Consider the following 23,631-nt stretch of genomic DNA (forward strand, 5'->3'; position numbering starts at 1 on the left):
GCAATTAAATTTGCTGAGATCGTAGTCTTTATTTAATTTTTTAGAAAAATCAAATAAGTGAAATTACTTTTAAATATGTGTTCGCAGATATTTAAATATATTATCATTATTGTTAAATGTTAATATATATTAAATATATATTAATTGATTTTAATTGAGATAATGATGGAAAATAAAATATCAAATTGGGAGTGTTTGGTAACATGGGGTGTTTGGGTTGGAGCCCAAGCCTATTCCATATGGAATAGGGCAACTTGATTTACTATAAAAAGAAAAATGTGTGTTAATTGAAAAGAATTGATTTCTCTTTACAATAAAAACTCACAGCAGCCCCTCTCATTCTCTTCCACGGCAAAAACACTTTTTGCCTAAAATCAATTCAATTTGATTTCCTTTCTTCTTAGTCTTAAAGCCAAAGAGGATCTAGCAAATCCCTCTTTGGTTCTTTTGTGATTGTCTTCGTGTGGACTACGTGGGTTCGATCCTACGCTTGGGTCGGTAGCAAAACGTTCAAAGACAAACGTGGTGGAGCCTCCAAACGTGCGTATGGTTCTAAACTTATGATTAATATTTCTGCATATTCTTATTATGATAAAACTGTAAAATTATACCCTTGATCTTAGCTCATGTAAACGATCCTTATATTATATTTTTTTGTTTCCGCTGCGTATATGGGACTGTTTACTAACATTCAAAACCAAGAAAGAAAGAAAGAAAATTCATAAAGTTAATAGAGGCTAAAGGGTATTTTTATAATTATAAAAAATAATTATTGATTTATGGTTTTTAAAATAAAAAAGAATCCTAATCCTAAGATAATTCATGGTACCTTTAATAAATTTCTTCACCTGGTCTACTTCTTCACCGCAAGACCTAGCCTATTTGTCATCAACAATTCCAAGCTCCTCCATCCACAACAACTGTCATCGGCTAGAGTCTAAACCACAGTCTCTAATTATCTACTACTTTGTGAAGTTAAAATTTTGATCCAAGCGGTAGGTGTACTATTTCATTCGATATTTTAACTTTTTATTTATTTTCTATTTTTAGTATGAGAATGTGAATTGAATGTTGGAAGTTAGTGTTCTTTTGGTGGTACAATGGTCAAGGGAAAAAAAAGTTGGCATTGGGATTCCGCTTCTAGAAGGATGTCATGAAGAACACCGCCACCTCCCACACGGTATCCTGTCTGGCTTTTTTCTCCTCTTCCACGACTACGGTTAGGGGTGTGCAAAACCGGATATCCGATCAGATTTGCCTATTTTCTGATCCGATTCGATTTGACGGATCGGGATAAAAACTTATCCATATCCGATCCAGTTTCTGATTAATTCGGTTTTTATCCGATCTGAAAATTCAGATTGGATCAAGCGGATATCTGGTTTTGATCCAAATTTGAAACACCTCTTTTGACATAGCAATGCTGAAGGATGTTAATGGCCTTTTCCCTAACCTCACTCTGTCTCTAGCCTACTCCAATATCAACAACCACATACCCACACCATTATCATTACCATCACCATCACCATCACCATTACCGTTGTTGATCAACACCACCCACCACCATCACTATCGTTGATTAACACCATCACTATCGTTGATTAACACCATCCACCACCATCACCATCTTCAACTAAAAAAAATTCATCACTACAAAAATATCAAACTAAAATCAGGAAACCTACACCCATATCAAATCAATCTATAAAGAATACAAACAACAAATGACTTTGCTATTTCGAGAAATATCCATTTAAGTTGCTTGATTAACAGATAGATCTTCTGTGGAGAAACTTGAATGACTTCCGAATGCTCATGTTCCAAGCTCGGTTGGTTTTCATCTTTGGTTTTTTGCAAATTAGAATTGTCTGTAATCTCATCCTTGGGAGATATCTCAAGGCTGCCACAGTCACGACCATTGTTGAAACAGCAACGACAGTTTTGAAAGGTGAAGCTATTAGGGGCAAGTGACCATGTGAGTTGTTTAGGGTAGGAGGTGGTGGGAAGAAAAAAATGGTAGAAAGGTTTCTAGGTTTTATATATATTTTTATTATATAATTGGGCCTTAAATCAAACCATTTTATTATATAATTGAGCCTTGGGGAAATCAATTTAATGCATATAAAAACAAAATCCATATATGGACTTAGATATCCAATTTTTTTTAAAAGTCAATCCAATATTCAATCAAAAAATCCACATCTTTCAAAATTGTGATCCGAATCTTATCCATGTTTTCGGATATTCGATGTTTTTTAATCAGATCGGATCGAATACGGAACGGATATCATATATATGATTTTTTTGCATACCCCTAGCTATGGTCAATCTGACGACCTGCCTCTCCAACTCAAACTCGAGATTTTCATTCTTCCTCTAGAGGTTGGCAGACTGGAAGTGAAGCATGCTTTTCTCCAACTCAAGCTCTTCTTGGAGATCTTCGAACTCCTTTGCCCTCGCCTCCATAACCTCGGCTTTCTTAGGAACCTCAACCTTGGAAAAGTTGAGCTCGGCCTACATCTTGTTAATCTATGCCGTTGAGGACTTTTGAACCCTCTCCAACTCTACATAGATACTGTCAACATTACTGAGTGTTACACAACTCTCCTGTAGGAACATCCCGCGGATGTTCAAACCCTACATTCCAGATGCACTGAAGACATTAGGGATAAGGATGCGAAGAACAAAACAACAAGTAAGATAAGACTTACCCTTGAAAATGCCTGGGAGAGCGCAAGCAACTACTCCAAAAGGGACATTTTCCCAACATCCTTGAATGTCTCTAAGGTGACCCCCTCGTGCAACATGGCCAACCCGAGAGAAATGTGCACAAGAATCGTTAAGGCACCCAATTCCCCGCTATCCCTAACTAACGAGGAAGGAATGTCCGTAGTGCCCAATCTGGCTCTCTTCCTGGGAACCGGCACCAAGGTCAATTTCTTAAGGTCTTCTTCTCTCCTCTTCATGGCCACAGTGATAGATTTCTTCTTCAGCGTACCAGATTCTGGACGCCCTAAAACTAGTTTCTTTGGAGTAGAAGACTATTCTGGTTTTTGATAGTGCATCCCTGTGCAAACAAATGCAAAAGATTAGCGCATATACCTCGAATAAGGTAAATAGCTAAACAACCTTTGCATACTGGTCTTTTGGGCTTTGGAGAGAGTAGTCCGAAACTTCGCAAACACGGGACAAAAGTTGAAACTGGCTAAGTTCTCACGAGTGATCAATTCCCCACGTGGCGATTGTCCACTAGAAGCACGAAGAACTGTTGGATCCGATGTACGGATCTCTCGAAGACCTTGGGTTGGCCGTCAATGACTACAAAGGAAAAAGATAAAAAGCCTCAACAAAAAGTCATGTGCCTAACAAGTTACAAGTAAAAAGTACAGTCAGCCAATGGCATTCCCGAAGGAGCCTCTTCCGCTCCATGGGCAGTAGAAGTAATCAGAGTCCCAATTATCAATCTTGTTATGGATTCCTACCAACCCTTGAAGACTGGGTCGATTCACCTTGGAAAGGCAGTAAGGCCCTCCTTTACTCTTTTTGAAGCCGTACATATGGACAGGCTAGGTCACTTTGAGCTCGCCCAAACCAACCTTCTGAAAGGCAGTGTACATCCTGACCAAGTACAAATAGGAGTTCGTGATCATCTGCAGCAAGACAATCTGGAACCGCTGCAAAACCCTAAAGATGAAGGGGTGAGGTGGGATCGACACACCACACCACTCCTCAAAAAGACTTCCAACATCGCCGCCCATCCACCAAGTGGACTCTCGGTTAAACAATCGTCTATCACCTACAGCTTGGCGGACAACCCATAATCCTCGCGGACTCAAACTAGCTCATCCTCGTGCAAGGGGGAAAGGGAACGACCAACCGACGCTCCCGCCATCGCTGGGATAACACCCTTATTGGAGTCAACACCCTTGACCCTCACTACAGTGCCCTCAACACCACAAGGGTGGTCCCTTTCGATTCCCTCAATCTCAAAGAAAATCTTTTTCTCAGAGCTGCTTCTGAGACATGCTCCGACAACTTGGTTGCTATTGTTGGCCATTTGGTGAAACCACCTCCAGGTAACCTGACACATTCAGAGACGGGCGTTGGGACATGACCTGAAAAAACCCTAAAAGGTCAATCTATTCACGCCCACCTCATGTCTCAGGGACCCGACGAGAAGCTAAGACCAACGACTCAAACACAAGGAAAGAAGTAACTTACTGTGAGAAACATTTGGAAGAATGTCGATGGAATCTACACGAACCTACTGCACTCTCGAATCCAAAGAGAAAAATTAGTTTGGGAAGGAAGCTTCGAAATCTCAATGGTACAAAAAGTTTGAGAATAGCATGCCTTTTATAGTATGCCCAAATTGAAACTAATCAAAGCCCTTTATTCAATCCACGCAGCATCATCCAAGATTGGGAAAGTAATTGTCATCCCGGTAATCAAGGCATCAACCTATCAGACGAAATAGCAAAAGCCTGCCACTTGCGTCAGCATGTTAATTTGCCTGATTGCCCATTAAATGCTTGGATAAGACTACTCAAATATATGTGGTCAAAATCTCATTTATACCCCTTTTTTAACAAATGAGGCCCCATCGAATTGTAAAGTATAGCGAGCTCCCAACCTCAACAAGTCAAGGTCACAACCCGCTACAATCCATGAGTAGGTAAGCCCGCCAAGGTAATCCTTGGCACAGTAAAGCATTCAAAGGGATAATTAAACCCAAAAAAAAAGCTTCTTAAGGGGCAACAAAAACAAGAAAGCATACATGTATCCGAAATAGTTATAATAAAGCGAATAGGTACAAAAAGAAGGTAAAAGCTTTATTTATCATTTATATATCTATGGGGTTACACACAAGAGAGAGAGAGAGGGAAAGAGGGAGAGAGAGAGAATAAGAAGAAGAAGATGGCCAAAGCTTAGACCTCGTCTGGATACGACGAGCCCTCAGAACCCACGCATTAATGCTACGCGAGAACTGCGACCTCTCCTTCTAGAGAACTCCAATTACTGCTTTCATTTGTTGTTCATGTGCATTTAACTCTTCATTCTCTTATAAGAAAGCCTTGATACGGTTATCTCTCGTGTCCAAGCCCCAGAACAACTCGACCTTCTCCTTAACGTGACTTGCATGGATGAAGCAGAAGCCACCCTTAACCTCTCAGACTCCTGAAGACATTTTGGGGTTGCCTTTGAAGATTGTAGCTTTGAGTAAACCCGCTGGAAGAACTTGGTCATCAGGTAATGGAGTTGCACGACAAACAAAAACCCATATGGTGTTACAAGTGAAAATGGACAAAAAAATATAAAGAGATAAGTTCAAACCTAAGCAGGGTCTGGTACCGCCTTCTAAAGTAAGGGGATCAACTCAAGCCCCCTTGTTTCCTCCAAGATGGCCTCAGTGGTGGACTCGAGAAGGGTGAAGGACGAGATGCGAAGATGCTCTAGAAGGGCACCGATCGCTTGCATAATAGTATCGACCTCTTGAGTTTATTCCTTCTCAATCACCATCAGTCGTGCATTCACAAGAATCTTTGCTTCAACCCCTGGCAGATTCAAAAACCCGACAATAAGAGCACGACGATCACCCGACATGCAGGTAACCATCATGCTCTTCCTCCTAGAGGATTGAACAATAGATGGAGCCTCCTGTTGACCTCTGACATCGCCGCTTCCGTCTTCTAGGTGTACAAGAGACATATGATAGGGAAACAAAGCCCACCCAATGTCTTCTCGCCTTCTACGCAGAGATGAAAGACTAGCTCCGTCGTTGCAAACGATACCATAGCGAAATGTACTACACCAAGCGTCTCTTGGTGGCACTAACGATATCTTAGGAACTTCATTATCCGAAAAGTCAGCGTTTTCTCCATAATAACTGTCGACGGATGACATCTTTACAGTAGGGAAGAAAAAGAACAAGAGGAAAACCCTAAGAAGTTGGCAAAAAAAGCAGTCGCTCTATGAATTCAAAACAGAGCACAAGAAAGAAGCGAAAGGTGATTATCCAAACTAGGAGCATCAACATTTATAAAGGGGGAGAAATGTCGCTTCAATATCCCGAAAACGGCTGCATCCCCTGACGGTTTAGGGTACAGGACGACAAATCATTCATGTCCTATTAAATGCAGTGTCAGATGATGCTTGAAATCTCGCCGGATATAAAAGGTTGAAGTCAAATGAAAAGGCTACAATAAGTGACAAGACTAGATAAGTCAACATTGACTAGGTTAACTAGTTTTGCAGGCTCACTCCGACCCTTGAAAACTAGGAGGCATATGTTGTACAGTAAAAATTTCTAGCCTGGGATCAGTAGAGGAGTTCAGGATATGCTTCTGTTCATGAACATCAAGCTCAAGAGCAAACGTTACAACGAAGAGCACAAACGATCGGCACATGTGTGCGAGCGCGACATGTAACCAGACAAGAAAGGGGGCCCACCACGTGAAAATATCTTTTCACTCAGACAAATCACCTTACCACGTACAAGCAACCTATCCCGATTGACGGCACGTGGCCATGCAAGCTCCACATGCTCTCCATGCAGCCAAGCCGAGAGGAGACCTGTAAAGGCACCTACCGTCAGAGGGAACACTACCATTCTCTATGGCGTAAAGGCATGTGAGCTTCTGAATGTCGCCCAACATAGGATAACCCAACTAATTCATCTATCATCATGACATTTCCATGTCCCCGCATAAATAAAGCCAGTAGCCAAAGGGGAAGGGAGCTGGTCTAATTTTTTCTGGTCTAGGCTCCAATTCCAAAAATAGAAGAAAGAAATACCTCCCTTATCCATTAAGGGGAAATCTATTCTTTGTAATATAAAATCTTACACTTGAATAACATATCAGTGGATGTAGACCTTATTCGTTCTCCAGCCGAACCACTTTAAAAACGCTTAGTTTTTGCACCGTTTTCTGAGAGGCATGCTATTGCCTTGATCACCACCATGTGTGGATCGAGTCGCCTTTGTTGATTCCCTAGAATCACGCACTCATCTTACTTGATTCCTTCCGAGGTCAACCAAGTATTTCTGGTTTGTGTGAAATTTCATCTTGACATTTGAGTCGGTGTGAGATCTTGCATCAACATATATAATGCTACCTAATGTTTGGCCTCATTAGATTTCAGGTTATCAAGAATTAGGTTATGGTTCAATCAAAAGTCCACAATTAATATAAACAGATACAAGTACAAGTAAATATATAGTAATTAAGACTTGAATATTGCATTGCATTGAGCGACAATGCAACAAATCAAATCTTCTCATGTAGCTTTATTTTAAACAAATTTTAGGAACATCCTAACCCCAAAACGGAAAGAAGTGGGAACTGACCTAAAGATGTTACTTAAAAAATGGTTGTTACTATTCAAACCTTTTGTGGTTTGGTGACTGGATAATACACCCATGGACAAATTTTGGCCACCAAGGATCCGTATTCCAAGCAGGAAATATTATGTTAGAAATTAAAGGTTGTGATAATAAAAATCTCCTTTTAGCTGGCTAGCCCACTAGTGGATTTCCCCGAATTATTCACAAGATTGAGCTGCCAACAAAATGAAGTGGATGGTACTCTGTTGTCAAAATGCTTTCTAGCCTAATATTTGCTAACTGTTCTCCAAAATGTATGTCTCAATGAAGGTTCATTTTAGGTCATTAATTTTAATATGTATGAAATCTTATTGAAATTATTTATGTATAGTAACCAAAATTAATTTGAAGCATCAACCCCTCGTAGCTAAATAGACCTCTTTTATATTAAAAAAAAAAAAAAAATCTCTTTAAACCCTTTTTAATACCAAAAACAGTCATCTAAACTTAATTAGGTATTTTGTTTACCCCTTTTTCCCATTTCAAACTTAATTAACGTTTTTGTTTGCACCTGTTTTTCCCATTTCAAATTTAAAATGTACCTCTTTTTCCCATTTAAATTTTAAAACTTACTATTTCTTTTTCAAATTCAGATTCATGTCGTTGTATTATTACTTTCTCTATGGTTTTAGCAATATATTTTCATTATAAAAAAAAAATTACAATAAAACAAGAGATTTTAATAATGATGAATTTTAATAGCCATTTTCCTTTTTGATAAATTTGAGTTCCTTTGCTTAGATAATAGGCTGTCTCCAAATTCTTATTAGAATTCATATTCCAATCAACTTTAATTTCAATTTATCAGTATTTTTATTTCAATAAACTTCAATTTTCATGAGAAGTAACAAAAAAAAAAAAAAAGATTTTTCATCGTGTATATTTAAAAATTAAACAATAATTTAACCCTATTTGCAAGTTTAAAATAAGATTAAATTGAATCATTAAAGAAACCCTAAGCAAGAACATGCGTTATCATTTTATTTTCATTGTTTGATTCCAAAAAAAAAAAAAATTATCAGTGCTTAAAAAGAAATTTGATAAGCATAGATAAATTAGATAACATCATTCTTTACAATTAGGCCGTGTTTTTGAGTCATAAAATATAGAAGCAAGATAGTGATCCACATCATAAAGGAAAGGAGGCCCGGCCTGTTGTTAGTGGTTACTAAGCCCACAGTTTTGTGTACACCTAAATAATCTCCCTGGAGGTAGAGCGTTGTTTCCATGCATTGACTCATCACCCATTTGTTCCACAAGCACACAATATCATCAAAATCAAATGATTTCCGTTTTAAAAATGAATTAAAAGGATATTAGGTGGTGTTGAAAAACCCAATTGGGCATTACGGGTATTTTGAAATACAATACAATCCAGTTGACTTGTCCCAACCTGGAAAGTGGAAAGCATTAAAGTGGTCCCCATTACCATTCCTTCCTTCCTCCCACCTCTCTCACCCCTTTCACATTTATCTTTACAATTAATTTTAAATCTTAAGTGAATATTCATTCATTTATACACTTTGACTTATCACATCTTAATATCCAACTCTACTTTTATTTTTTGTAATTTAATAGAAACTATTTTTTTTTTAATTTATAATGAAATATACATGTAATTTAATTCTTTAATAAGATAAATTTTACCTGAATTGTTTTAATAAAATTACAAGATTTAATAATTTTAAAAATTACAAGAAATTGGTGATTTAGCGGAGTTTGGTAAATATAGGATTATGTCAAAAAATGAGTTCCTTCTTTCTTGGGTAGCCACATGTCACAACATCATGCAAACATAATGTAACAGCCTGTCACATTTCACAACATCCATCTATTCTGAAATGAGATATTCGGACAATTTTAGGTTCCAAATGCCAAGATAAAATATCTTCACAACAAATATTCCTCGAAGAAACGGTAAAAGGAACAGAAACTAACAAAAACTATCAGTAAAGGAGTCAAAACTATAATTAAATATAGTTATCGGGATATTTTATAAGTTGTTTGTCTTAATCATGATTCATTCATGCAACCACAAAATTCTTTTGTTTTATGATGACAACAATCTCTTTGTGGCCGACAAATCACTGTAACTTTAACTTCCACGTCTTATTTCATGACACGTAACACATACCCATCTCAACACTCATGCTATACTATTTTACTGGATAACTACAAAAATAAATAGGAATAGTCAAAAAGTCAAACCATCGAGCTTTTTGTCTTCTATCTTCTTTTCACTCTATGTAGGAACCGTGGTTCGCAGCGGCCCACATTATCCAGCTGTCTGCTGCATCAGACTCCGCGTCCGTGTGCGATTCGCGCCACGTGTCATTTTTCAACCCTCCAAAATCTATATATATCCACACTCTCCCTCACTTTACTTCTTAACAATCAAACTGAACTCCGAGAAACTGCGAAACACTCACCACTGCTTCAAATTTCAAACCCCAACCCACCAATCACACTCAGAGCTCACTCTTCAATGGAGATATACGGTCAATCATCTTATTCTTATCCATTTCTTTCAGTCTCTGCTTCCATGGAGAAGCAAGAGTCGTCATCGTCAACGTTATCCGACGCCAGCTCGGCCAGGCGTGTTTCAGACTCCGACGTGGAAGGGCATTTACTAGCAACAAGCCGGCCGAAGAAGCGAGCGGGGCGCAGAGTGTTCAAGGAGACTCGACATCCGGTTTATAGAGGCGTGAGGCAGAGGAACAGGAACAAATGGGTCTGTGAATTACGTGAGCCGAACAAGAAAACACGTATATGGCTAGGAACGTATCCAACCCCAGAAATGGCCGCGCGGGCTCATGATGTTGCCGCATTGGCGCTTAGAGGAAAATCAGCGTGCCTAAATTTTGCAGACTCTACATGGAGATTGCCGGTTCCGTCTTCGAATGATGCGATGGATATAAGAAAGACGGCAGCTGAGGCGGCGGAGGCTTTTAGGCCTGATGAGTTTGCTGAAGTTTCTGACGGTGAAGTAAGGAATGAAAAAATTAGTCCGAAAGCTTCAACTGAAGTTTCGTGTGACTGCAATAACAAGGAGGAGGAAGTAAAAACGTTGGATGTAAATACGTATTTGCCGGAGAGTGATTACTTTATGGATGAAGAAGCGTTGTTTGATCTGCCGGGATTGCTTGCGGAAATGGCAGCGGGACTTCTACTTTCTCCACCACCTCTTCTTGCTGGAAATGACGTGAATTGGGAGGATGTGGAAAGCGATGACTGCGTGTCACTGTGGAGTCATTCCATTTGAGATTTTTTTTTTTAGCATGTAGATCACTGTGTTTCATTCTTTTAACACTAGATTCCATTAATTAATTTGTTAATTGGCTAGGTGTAAAAGTTGTTAAATTCAGATTTGTATCATATTATTTCTCTGTTACAAATGATGTTACTAGTCTTGCGATTAAACTGTTTGAACTTAGTTGGCTGAAATTTCAATACAAAATTAAGGCACGTGAGAAATGATATGTTGACCACAAAATCGAAACATTTTCAGACTCATGTCCTTGGTTTGATCATTACAAAGAAGATTAGTTTCATGTTTCTACCAAAAACAAATTAAGCATATACATCTCATCAGTGCCAAATGTCAATTTCACCAAGTTACGTGTCACAGTTGTTTACTTGTACAACCTACGAGGGCGGGACGTTAGTCTGTGGTAGATTTTGCAATGTTTGTCCCAAATATAATCAAATCCCACCAATCTCACTTGATTCGTACTCTCATGATATTATTGTTGTCTAAGTTGCAGTGCAAAAGGCTGGTGATGTCCAGTGGGCAGTGAATTAAAGCGGCTTTTAATTTAGTCTGTGGAACCACCTGGGTCCATCCGATTCCACATTTTCTTCTTTAACCTTTGACCTGTTGCTTCACTTACTAGGTCTACACGGGCTTCATTTTTTGCATGACTAATAATGGGCTAATATGAATTGTTAAGGATTTCAATCAAACAAACATGCGGAAATCGTTTATAGTGCATAAATCTCTAATCAAACCAAATTTGACTCACATGTTAAATAAATTTTGTGTTTAACAATGTATTAGGTATCAAGGTTATATATTTTCTATAAAATTTGATATATAAATATAATAATTAACTCCAAGGGGTTGGTATGACGGTTAAAGAGATTTGTTCTATTCTTTGAGTTATTGAGTTCAAACCTCGAGATCACATATTACAATAACATTATAATTTGTCTAATCCTTTAGACTTGTAGAGTGTGTAATGGATTCCAAGGATTAGTTGAGATGTCTACAAACTATTCCAAACACCTCAATCACCAAAAAAAAAAATATATATATATATATATATATACACAATAATGGCACCTGGCACGCAGAATGAAAGCTAATTAGTTTTGAATAATTTTCATGCAAAAAAGCATGTAGCACAATCAAGTAATCATTTTGTTCACCTTGATAGCTAGCAGGCCCAAGGGAGGTAAGACATTGTAAATTTAAAAATCTACTCGTTTTGTTTTCTTTTTACCTTACAAATGGAAACCAAATCATTCGTCCCTCACCACGCATACTTTCTAACACTCCAAAGTTCAAATTACATATAATATACCCTTAATTCAAAGTTAATATCTTTATGATTTTAATTAGTAGTTAGTATTTGGTATCTAATTATATCTTTATGATTGTGATATATCTGTAAATTTGTTTTAATTATTATAGTAAGTTTCTGAGATTAAGTAAAACATAAGCCTCACTCATTGCAACTAGAGATCGGCGTTTACCTCGGCCCCACGGGGATCCAAACCGACCCAGCCAGAATGAGGCGGGGAATCTCCAAAAAAATCGGGGATATGGCAAGGATGGTCCTTAGAAAAATCCTCACACTCGAGGACAAGCCGGGGGAGGGGATAATGCAATCCCCACCTTGTCCCCATGCAATCCCGCCCCCTTTTTTTAAGAATTTTATGTTTTTTGTTTTTGTTCCCTTTGTGAGATTGTATATAAAATTAGAGTTTGAATCATCGTTTTAAGTAATGTATCTAAATTTATGATATTTACTTTTACAATACTTTCTAATGTTTATATTAAATTTATAGAAAAATAATTTAAACGAGAGAGTCTAATAATTAAATATATGTATTATTACTTTGTGAATTTCACAAAATAATAATACATGGCCCAAAAAATTTTTTGATTAGATTATTATAATTTATCAAACCAATATATTATGAGGTTTATGTTGCAGCTTAAATGATGTTTATATTTTATTGCTTTGAAATCCATGAGCATGTTTCAATTTTTGCCAAGAAATTGTTGTTATTCACCATATTCATATTACGAAATTTTCTTTCAGGTATTTATTTTATGAATTTTAGTAGATGAGACTATTTCAGTAGAACGTTACAATGTCTCAGCAACATAAAGTATCAGAATGTGGAATCTAAATTCCTCTATTTAATACTATATAGAAAATGTGTCACTAACTTAGTAACAATTAAATTAGTTTATGGTGGTAGTTATGTATTGCTTTTTAAATTTAAATTTAAATTTTACAAGAAATTGTTGATTTTATATTTTCTTACCTTAAATTTAGTTTTTTTCATGAATTAACTACTAAAATTAAGCAGTCAAATATAGTACCTACTAACATGCTAGTTTCTCACAATTAAAATAATTTAATATCATTATCGTGAGAACATACGAAAAGTTTTTATCTATACGAAGCAAAAATCTCAGCACAAAAAGTTCTCGTTTAGGGGATAAATCCCCGTGGGAGAAATTCCTGATGAAGCCCCGTTCATCAGGTCAGGCTGGAACGGGAATGGGAGTGATTTCATCCTCACAGGTCGAGAACGATCTTGAGAAAAATCCTCGCCCACGAGAACAGGTATGGGAGTGGGTAACGGAGATGAGGGAATGGGGTCCTCAGCCCTAACCCAACCCGCGCCCATCCCTAACTGCAACAAGTTCGCAGTAGATCAGACTTCTAAGATTAATATTTAATAATGGGAAATACTACATGTGAAAAGACTCTTACAAATAATAATTTTTATACAAAATGATACGAAAGTTATCACACCGCTAATTTCACATTAATCTTCTTTCTTTTCACATATTAGTGTCGTGACAACTGACATGTCAGTTTCTATGAATACTCTTACATGTATCATCTCTCTTTAATAATTTAGATGTGATTCTGTTATACAGAAGTTGACGACATTCACACGTGCTCAGCGCGTGAAGAATGGACAATCTAAGTTTCCAAGATTTGTCAAAAGGTCAATTACTGGTCTCATCAGTATACCCTTCCAAAACCTAAACTAAATTAAATTAAACTGTTTGAAATTAAAACATTAAAATAACCAAACTTGAGATTCAAAAACTGAAACACCCTCCAGAAGAAGCAGCATCCAAGCTTCTACCTCTCTCTGAAAAAATCGTCTTCTCTCTTCAGTTTTAACCACCTTGAGATCTTCACCTTAATTTGAACCTAACTCTCACTTTCTTCACTCACCTCCTTCCTTCTCCTATATAAAACCCTTCTCTCTCCACTTATTTCCTTGTTTTGCAGTGATAAGCTGCTACCTTTCTGTACATGTAAATTCATTTTCGCATTAGATGCTCTTCCCGTCTCTCTGTCTTTTCATTTTCATGATACACAATTTCAAACAGATACGCAAAATCTCTGTCTCTGACCTTTTTCTTTATAGCTTCAAATCCGTTAACTTCATTCGAATTTTCTCTTTCTCTTTCTCTAACCTCTCAAAATAATGGCTTTGGTTTCCGATCATCAGCTGGGAAAGAGTTTTTCCACAGAAAGAAGGCCCTTGATGCTTAAAGATTATCTTAGAGACGATCTAAGTTCTTGTTCATCCAACGGCTTCAAATCATTTCCACGTCGACAATGCTGCACAACCGTCAGATTTCTCCTCGAGGTCGATCTCAAAACCAAACACTCTCACTCAAACAAAGACAACACTAAGCCGTCGCTTCTTCAAAGAAGTCGTTCAAAGGCCACTTCCACAACCCTCTCTGCTCTTCACAGAGCTTCGGAGGTTCTGCGTAACGCTGTCAAGCAACTTCCGTTTCCTTCCGTTAAGTCTCCTTCACCGTCCGCACAACACAGGCCCAGAAAAGGATTTCTCCCTAGAAGCTTTTCACGTAAGCTGTTGAAAAGAAGCTTTTGGAGAAAAGCGGCTGATAAAGAAGAACATATAATCAAACGGTGGAAACTGCTCCGAGAGTTTCTTGAAGAAAAACATCAACCGTCCGATCAAAACTCACACCAATTCTCCTCCAGTACGAGCAGTAAGAGTAATGGTAACAGCTGGGCGGAGAGTGATTTCGCAGCGGATATTTTACGGTCATCAAGCGGTAATTCTGAGATATCAAGGGTAAACGACGTCATAGAGAGTAAAAAAGATGTACCATCGGCCGAGAAGAAAGTGGTCAACAACAAAGTAGGCGTATCGGTCGGTGGGGACTCCACCTACTGTGATGAAGATAACACAAAGGTGAGTTAAAAGCTTTTATTCAATGCGTCGCGTGTGTAGTTTAACGTCATCTCTGTCTGTTTGTGCCTATCTATGATTAGTTGTTAACTTCCACCAGTTCCACCAATAATTCTTATGTAATTTAGCTATGGCAGTAATTTGAAAATGTGTAGGGGCAGTTAGGGAATTAAATGATTTTCACGTGTGAGGTATATCTTGGGAAATAGATCAAATACATCTCGGGAACTATGAGAATAATAAGGTCCAGTATTTCAAGACCTACGATCTCGCTACATGGTGTCTGTATGCGGGATCCACGGCGATGAAACTTCCACGACCAGTTGCTTTCATGGTACACGTGATACTAGATCACCGCTATTCTGTCAAAATTACCAATTTACTATAATACCTTAGTTCTTAATTAAAAAATAAAATTAACTAAATTCGATTTATTTATGGTTGTAATAATTATTAAATGAAGAAGATGGAAGTCAGGGAAGTTTTGGTTCGTACATTAGATGATTGGAATGGGGTTAGTGGGTTTTGGTTATTGTCGGTGACCAAATTAATTTAGGGTAGTTAAATATTAAAATATAGATAGCTTTTTAATTATAATAAGATTTGGCAAACGAATATATATTGAAATATTGGGGGCTATTATCAATAATATTGGAAATTAAAATTTTAATGGGTGGATAGATGACATATCCTTGTCAAGTAGCGATTTGACTTTTGCCAACTCATTTGTTCTTGGGATTTACTTCTCTTGGACTATTGAATATTGATATTTGTCTCTGCTTTGGTCTTAACCATTTATTATATCTTGCATGTATGGAAACTTTCTGATTATTCTATATTAATTAATTGTAACAGGAATGGCAAAATGAGGCAGAGAAGGAACAATTTAGTCCAGTGTCTGTGCTTGACTGTCCATTTGAAGATGATAAAGATAGTAGCTCTCCTTCTTCTCCTTTCGAGCATGGACTTACCCGCATGGAAGGTCTGATTTTTCACACATGCCCATATATATATATATGTATAACGAATTTGGTCGTTACCTATTTTGCTAATGCATTTTACATAATCTCATCAACAGGAACTAAACAAAAGCTTATGCAAAAGATCAGACGATTTGAAACTCTAGCTCACTTGGAACCACTGGACTTGGAGAAAAGAATCGCTTTATCAGAACTTGAGGATGAAACACTTGAATCTCCCTTACAAACCCTGAATAAGAACATATTATTCAATGGCGATGAAGATGAAGCGGAGAAGAAAGTGAGCGAATTTCTTAAAGTGATGAGATCAACGACTCAATCGAATATCTTGATGTGTAAGGCAGACAATCTACTTTCTGACTTTTTTAGAGAATGGATTGAAGAAGAAGATGCAAAAGTGGGTTGCAAAGAATTTGAGCAAGAGTTGTTGAAGGTAGCACAAGATTGGATTACTGGAGAATCCCAAGAATTGTTGATGGGGTGGGAGATTGAAGGTGGAAGAAGATATTATATTAAGGAAATGGAGAAAAATGGGAGGTTTAGGAATGTTAAGGAAGAAAAAGAAGAGGTGGGTTTGGATTTGGAGGTTCAGATTTTCACTACTTTGGTGAATGAGTTAGTGGTTGATGTCTTCATGTAGTCATCAAGTCAACTTTGTTGACTGATTGAGAGACTCAAGGTTGTTTTAGTCATTCTGAATCAGATTAGAGATTAGCTACAGAATAACTAAAGCCACCTTGACTTGAGAAAAATTATTAAATTTCTTAGGAGGATAATTACTTAAATTTTGGAAATCTATATGGATTATTATTATTATTTCTTAAAAATATTTCATGTTTCCGGTCTTGAAAATAAAATCATGGTTCTGTCTAAATTAAAGATTCAGATTGGGTTCGCGTTCGTGTTCGTGTTCGGTGTGGAGTAGATAGGGCTATTCCTTAGCAAGGCTACTCAGTAAGGACGAGAAGGGATCTATAGCAAGGGCAGCGGAAGAAAGGCAGAGTTGAGGTCTATATATACTCTTGTCTAATTTCAAAATGAGCGATGTTAGTTTTACAAAGATACATACAAAGGAGGTATATAAAAATAATCTTCACCCTTGATTTTTATGATTTCTCTCTCTTTTTCTATTTTTTCTTTATTTTTTTCTTTTTGTTGATGTCACTTTGTAACTCTCTTTGTATAGGTTTTTGTAAGGATAACATTTTTCTTTCAAAATAATCATCCTCATCATTTCCAAATCTTTACTTATTTTGATATTTGTTTATCTCCCCCTCTATGTCGAAGGAGGTTTAACCCAAATATTAAGGATGGAATGAAACAAGAGTGAGATAAAATATTAAAAAATGTTACATCTACAATCTCTTCTCACAAATATCATTTCACAACCTTGATATGATACTTCGTCATTGATCCGCTCATAATAGATTTCATCTAAGTCTTACTTGATAAATTATGATTAATTAATTGTGAATTGATATGTCAGAATTATGAAATAAAGTTGGTAAGAAATCGTTAGTATAACATTACTTTAAAATATTATATGAGGCGTAACAATCACATCTGCAACACCCATTACACCTCCTTATATCACGTGTCCAATCATAATATATGTGTTACTAAAATAATTTTTTTTTTAAATATAAATTTCAAGGTTTGAAACGTAGTAAAGAAAATAGGTATTTTATGGTGTAATTATTTCACAGTACGTAATTTTAATGAACAAAATAAACAGCTGCCTCCCTGACTTTCCCATTAACCTCCTTCAAACCCCTTTTTTCATGACCATAAATCTGTCAGTACAGCCACATGATTAACGGCTATTGATTGGATGTATAATTATTTGCAGATGATTAATGTTATTTTTTTTTTAAAATTAATATTACTTTCGAGCAATTTGTATTCAGTTAAATTTGAAATGGAAAATATATTTCAAGGTTTACAAGTCATCAGCATTATTATTATTTTTGTTAAGAATTAACTTTTTAACTAAAATATTTAAAAATTATAAGAATATACCAAGTTCCGAAATGTTAAATCTAATAATATTTTGTTCCTTTTCAAGCTATTTTGGATCTGGGGTCTGTTTTCTTATAATTTTATAAAATATTGTTCTTTAATTGCTTAAATAAAAGAGTAATGTTACGGTCACCTAAGTAGTGCACCGAATTCATGCTCCGAATGACGTGATAAAATTTTGACCATTAATTAATTTTAACTGAATATTAATAGATGATCAAGATTTTACTACGTTATTAGGTGCATAAAATCAGTTCACAATCTTCGATGACTTTATCATTTCCGTAAATATAATATCTGAGAAAGAAATAGTTTCACAATCCAAACCTCTTCCCTAAAAATGAAGATGTGGGATTCGATGGTCAAAAGCCTTTTCCCGGGCCCAATAGTTTAACTCTGTTGTTTAATTTGGAACTGAATCGGCCCAGACTCTACTCCAATAATTATAATTTATTTATTTTCCAGTTGTTTAGGACATTGTTTTTATAATTATATATTTTTAATTTTCAAGCAAAAAAAGAAATTAATTAATTTTGATGACTGTTCACTTAATAAAAATAGCCTTTGAAATGTTGTTGGAGGTAGAAATTATGGTGTGGAGGAAGAGGGAGGCGGCTTTTGGCTTACTAGGTTTGACACGCCTCTACTCGCCCGTTTTTCATCTATTTAATTAATCATTTTTTCTTAAATCTTTAACTATTCAAATGTATTGATGAGACATGGCTTTACTTTATAGAACATATTTTTATTTAAAAGAAAAATTAAATACTAGAGTTTTGACTATGAATGGGTAAGAAGCAAGAAAAGGTGTAACTTAAAGTCTCAATCACCCATTACCATTTGTTTACCTCAACTAAGCATAAGCAATCACATGCTCATGCCACCCTACAAATTCAATTCCCTTCCAAATTGTGATTATTCAACGCATTTGTTTCATTATGGACGGAAAAAACTCTTTCAATCTTCTTAACCCAATTCAAAATCCCACCAATCTAATCCGGGTGAGATTTCAAACCCGTAATTTTCTCTTCTCACGAAAATATGAAAAAGACCTAAAAAATTAAATAAATAAATCCTCCTAAAAAATACACTCAACTTGGCAGGGAGGGTGATGATGCAAGAGACTTGTAAACGTGAAAGGCACATAGAGAGATGAGTCTGGTTTTGTTTGAATTAAAAAAAATCATCACGAGAAACCCAAATGCCACCTTCAAACCAAAATAATTTTTTCTTGGAAAACGCCCTAACTCCTCTTCACCCTTCGTCCGATACCAATTCCCTCTTAAAATCCTCCTACTTTCAAGCTCTCCAAACCAAACTGAAACGCTTTACCACAAAGACTTCCATTATTTAATGTTTTACTTAATTTGTAGAGCACAACTCTTTAATCTTTATATCTCTACCCTTGGATACTTTTCTTCTTCATGTCATCAATCGACTATCTCTTTCTTTAAATCAATTCCTCTGCCATTAATAGTAATACACTAATACTAGTCAAGAACCCACATGCACCACCGCTTCTGCTATTAAGCAGACTATTTTGACTCTCTCTATTTCATTGAGTCGGTCATCAGACATGAAGAACGAAGACCAGGCAAGGTCTCTGTTTGGCATCTCCCTCTCTGATCGACCCAAGTGGCACCAATTCCTTATTTGTTCTTCTGGCTTCTTCTTTGGCTATCTCGTTAATGGCGTTTGTGAGGTTCGTTTTACTTATATATTTTTACCCTTTTTTATGGGTTTTTTTTTGCGCATGCATTTGAGTTTAACTCTGTTTTTTTTTTATTTTTTTTTTATTTCAGGAATATGTGTATAATCGGCTTCAATTCAGGTATATAATTCTCTTTAGGGTTGCAAAGTTTGCAACTTTATGTTATATTTTGATCATATGCAATATTTGTTTGGTAATTTACTTATTAAGTCTTTGATTTTTACAGCTATGGTTGGTACTTCACTTTTGTACAAGGATTTGTATACTTGGTACTCATATACTTGCAAGGTTTCACCACCAAGCAAATGGTGAATCCGTGGAAAACATATGTAAAGCTCTCTGCCGTGTTAATGGGTTCTCATGGATTAACAAAAGGCTCCTTGGCCTTCCTCAACTATCCAGCTCAAATCATGTTCAAATCCACAAAGGTAAACGTGCATACGAGTTCCTAATTTTCTATTAAAAAAAATGTCTAATGCATGTTAAAACGATTTCCTTGATTGATTCTTATGTGATGTAATTTTGATGGCTTTTGCTATTTGTGAATTTTTAGGTACTTCCAGTAATGATAATGGGTGCCTTTATTCCTGGATTGAGAAGGAAATACCCACTTCATGAATACATCTCTGCTCTGCTTCTAGTTGTTGGTCTGATCCTTTTCACCTTGGCGGACGCCCAAACTTCTCCAAATTTTAGTATGGTTGGTGTCGTAATGATTTCGGGTGCTTTAGTTATGGATTCCTTTCTGGGTAATTTCCAAGAAGCAATTTTTACCATGAATCCTGACACAACACAGGTAATCATCAGCATTCATTATTTGAATGTATGAATGAAAGATGTTTTATGAGAAATAAACTATTTCCTCTTCGTGTTATTGATTTCTTTTTTGGTTTTAATTACATTTCTTATGTTAGATGGAGATGCTGTTCTGCTCAACAGTAGTTGGGTTGCCTTTCTTACTTGCACCAATGATTCTGACGGGAGAGCTCTTTAGGGCCTGGAATTCATGTTCACAAGTAAAGAACTATATGCCTTTTTCAAAATTTTCTTTTACTTTTTTTCTGGAAGAAGTTATCTCTGTGTGAATTATACGATAAAGGTATGGAAGTCTGCCGACCTAAACAATTTTTCTAGAAAAAAGTCAATAATCTGTTTGAATGTCCCCTTCACTACCGCTAAACTCATTCAAGAAGGAATATTTTCTACCTTAATTCCAGAGGTTGGGAATAGACCTTATCATTAAACATAAAGTATTGTGAAGGACTTCTTATACCAGAAGATGTGCGAGGATTATTCATGAGTTCTACTTAGATGGACTGAAAATGAAAACCTTGCTTGCTAATCATATGTTTTGTTACATGACAGCAGTGAATCTGTTCTTTTATTTTTCTTACAATGCCTTTTTTAATAACTCTATTTTCGTTTCCAAATGAATTGCAGCATCCGTATGTGTATGGGGTATTAGTATTCGAAGCCATGGCCACATTTGTGGGGCAAGTCTCTGTTTTATCTCTCATTGCCATTTTTGGAGCTGCTACCACTGCCATGGTAATCGAAATTTCTCTGCTTCAATTACATGATTTCACCTTTGCATCAATCATTTTTTTATTGTAGTGATTGCATTCTTGATATTTGAGGTTCGAATGCTACCTAGTATTAGGACATCATTAATGGTCTCATCATTCAAGTTCACTTTTTTAACGGATATTTATGTATTGGGTTGCAGATAACAACAGCTAGAAAGGCAGTAACTCTGTTGCTTTCATACTTGATATTTACAAAGCCGTTAACTGAACAACATGGGACTGGGCTGCTGCTCATTGCTATGGGGATCATATTGAAGATGTTGCCGGAAAATAAAGCCCCCTCTAGGACTCTGAATTCATATACCGTTGCCAAAAACAGGAAATCCTCACTACAGGTAGAGAAAATGTCAGCAGAAAATGAAGAGGATGACGAGAAAAGACCCTTTGTGTAAATTTTAGGAAGCTCTATCTGCCCTGTTGTTGCCTTTTCTTTTTTTTTTTCTCGATTAATATCTTTGCTTTTCTAGTTATAGAGAAGAAGAGAGAAAATAATAGCTAAATGTGATGTAAAGTTCTCCATTGAAAATGATAAAGCATTCTTTTCTTTCAATATTGTGGGAATTTAATTTAATTAGATTAATTACGTTGTGCCAGAAAAAATGGAAATTTTAAGGCAAAGTGAATGTTGTCATAATTACTAAATTAGAGTATGATCTCTCAGCAAATATTTCTTTTTGGGCTTAACTAGACCTATTGCATGAATTCAGATGTGAAAATGCTGGGTCCCATAATCCAGTGGGCCGTGAATGGGCATCCCAGTAAACATTCAAACAGCACGTGGCCCATGTGGAGCTGAACAATAGATGATGGCGGGCCCCTTCATCCAACGGTCTCAATTGAAAGTTCAGTTCCCCACCTGATCCAACGACTGATATCATCTCAATTTTAATTAATTTATTCCCTTTATTTTTTAACCCTCTCTCTTTCCCCGAATCATAGCTGAAACAAAAGAAAACCAAAATTTGACCAAAACCCTAATCTACCCGTTGCTGCTTTTGATTTTTTTTTTTTTTAAATTATTCAGTTACAATCAATAAAATAAAATAATAAAAAAATTCATGAAAGAACGAAACGTTCGCTGCGTCGGACTCGGCATCGGACCCGAACGACACCGCCGTAAGTTTCTTCCTTTTTTTTTTTTTTTTTTTTGCTATTTTCTGGATGAACTATGAGGTGGTTTATACACAGATGAGCTTAATTTCTATACCACGTGGCTTTATTGATGCTGGTTTAAAAAATGTTCAACTTCCATTGGTTAGCTTATTTGTGTTACTATGCGGTTTAGTTACGGTGGATTTCAGCTTATTCGAGAATTCATATAATGTAAACGCAACAAGTTTTTATTTTTAAACATATGTTTGTTTCTTTAGCTTGGTTAAACTTGAGGATTGTTGATACGAAACGGTACTGGAAAAGATAATTTTTTGATTAATTAGTTTGTTTTAGATGCATACATTGAATTACTTCTATTTCATTTTTATTTCATTCTGATATGAAGTCTTATATTAAAATTTTCATTGATGACCCAGTTTCGGAATAAAAGAATACTGGCAGGATCCGCATTTGATTCTCATAGGGCTGAGCCATCCCAACAGCCGTCAACGGAGACACCAGCATTGGATATGCAACGGGCTGAGTCATCCCGTCAGCACGTGAGAGCACTTAATACCCAATTTGCAAGGTCCACTTACCCTATTTCAGTAACTGCAATTTCATAATGAAGTATATGATCATCTTTCCTTCTCTTTGTATGTTTGTACTGCTGGTGTTGGCTTGATAATGTGATCAATTTCATTGTGTATGTTGTCATATATTGTCATAATTGAACCAGTTTATATCTTACTTATCTTAGGTAACATTTAATGTTGTTTTGGTTCTTTGAAAATTTGGGTTTACTTATCTTGTTCGTTGGCGTAGAATTTAATTGAATTTGTTCAACTGTTCCTTTTTTCCACTGTAATTGTATATTGTTGAAGTTTGTTTAATACCTAATATGTCTGTACTTACTTGGTGTGAACAGTTGGGTGCAATCTCAATTAAAGAATCACCCCGAGGAACTTTGGGAAGATGGTGTTCGAGACTACTTGACTCATGCATCAAACATTATGGTAATTTCCAGCAACTGTTTATAGACATGGAATGTTTTTGGGTGCAGTTTAATTACCATTACTCTTTTCTTCTTCTTTGTCCCCGTGATTTGCAGATTGGATTGGATTGGTTTGATTTTTTATATTTGGCTTATGTGTGAGGTATCTACTTAAAAAATGAACTGAACAAACTATTAGTATGATAATCAAGTATACCTGTTTAGGACTTGTTTTGCTACAATGATAAGAATCAGAATGATGATCTGTATTACATTAACACAATCTGGTTAACAATTTATCTTTTAAGGCCATTTTCAAAGTACAGCTTTGAAATTTAGTCCACCTTGTTGGGGGAAATGTTCCTATCACTGTGTTCTAC

The 23,631-nt window shown here is 36.3% G+C and overlaps 4 protein-coding genes across 6 annotated transcripts in view; all 4 read left to right on the forward strand.

Annotated features, from left to right (window-relative positions):
* LOC116142877 overlaps nt 1–23,631 on the forward strand; it is a 57,069-nt gene that overhangs the window by 26,630 nt on the left and 6,808 nt on the right. For 2 of the 3 annotated variants that reach the window (XR_004130056.1, XM_031428290.1), the window contains exons 2-3: nt 22,695–22,846; nt 23,186–23,273. Coding sequence is in view for 2 of the 3 variants with exons in the window: in XM_031428290.1 (XP_031284150.1) it covers nt 22,695–22,846; nt 23,186–23,273 (240 nt within the window). In the remaining variant the exon portion in view is untranslated. Of the gene's footprint in view, nt 1–22,221; nt 22,282–22,694; nt 22,847–23,185; nt 23,274–23,631 lie in introns of those variants that run through there. The other variant, XM_031428291.1, reaches the window with a different exon arrangement.
* On the forward strand, nt 9,788–10,913 carry LOC116142879 (dehydration-responsive element-binding protein 1C-like). Its single transcript, XM_031428292.1, has one exon. It carries the CDS (start codon nt 9,870–9,872, stop codon nt 10,644–10,646), a length of 777 nt encoding a protein of 258 aa, XP_031284152.1. The 5' UTR covers nt 9,788–9,869; the 3' UTR covers nt 10,647–10,913.
* LOC116142880 lies at nt 13,727–15,030 on the forward strand. Its single transcript, XM_031428293.1, has one exon. The coding sequence runs from the start codon at nt 14,129–14,131 to the stop codon at nt 14,879–14,881; it is 753 nt and encodes a 250-aa protein (XP_031284153.1). The 5' UTR covers nt 13,727–14,128; the 3' UTR covers nt 14,882–15,030.
* On the forward strand, nt 18,977–21,715 carry LOC116142876 (UDP-galactose/UDP-glucose transporter 2-like). Its single transcript, XM_031428289.1, has 7 exons — nt 18,977–19,570; nt 19,671–19,699; nt 19,806–20,007; nt 20,133–20,375; nt 20,494–20,595; nt 21,020–21,127; nt 21,306–21,715. Exons 1-7 carry the CDS (start codon nt 19,445–19,447, stop codon nt 21,555–21,557), a joined length of 1,062 nt encoding a protein of 353 aa, XP_031284149.1. The 5' UTR covers nt 18,977–19,444; the 3' UTR covers nt 21,558–21,715.

Source organism: Pistacia vera, unplaced genomic scaffold (assembly GCF_008641045.1).
Source record: "Pistacia vera cultivar Batoury unplaced genomic scaffold, PisVer_v2 Contig421, whole genome shotgun sequence".
Classification (NCBI taxonomy): Eukaryota; Viridiplantae; Streptophyta; class Magnoliopsida; order Sapindales; family Anacardiaceae; genus Pistacia; species Pistacia vera.

Excerpts from the sequence above, each read along its gene's own strand:
- LOC116142879 (XM_031428292.1), top strand. The coding sequence starts at position 9,870 with ATGGAGATATACGGTCAATCATCTTATTCTTATCCATTTCTTTCAGTC.
- LOC116142880 (XM_031428293.1), top strand. The coding sequence starts at position 14,129 with ATGGCTTTGGTTTCCGATCATCAGCTGGGAAAGAGTTTTTCCACAGAA.
- LOC116142876 (XM_031428289.1), top strand. The coding sequence starts at position 19,445 with ATGAAGAACGAAGACCAGGCAAGGTCTCTGTTTGGCATCTCCCTCTCT. Across the intron at positions 20,008-20,132 it reads TCATGTTCAAATCCACAAAG|GTACTTCCAGTAATGATAAT; the intron begins GTAAACGTGCAT and ends GTGAATTTTTAG. Across the intron at positions 20,376-20,493 it reads TGAATCCTGACACAACACAG|ATGGAGATGCTGTTCTGCTC; the intron begins GTAATCATCAGC and ends TTCTTATGTTAG.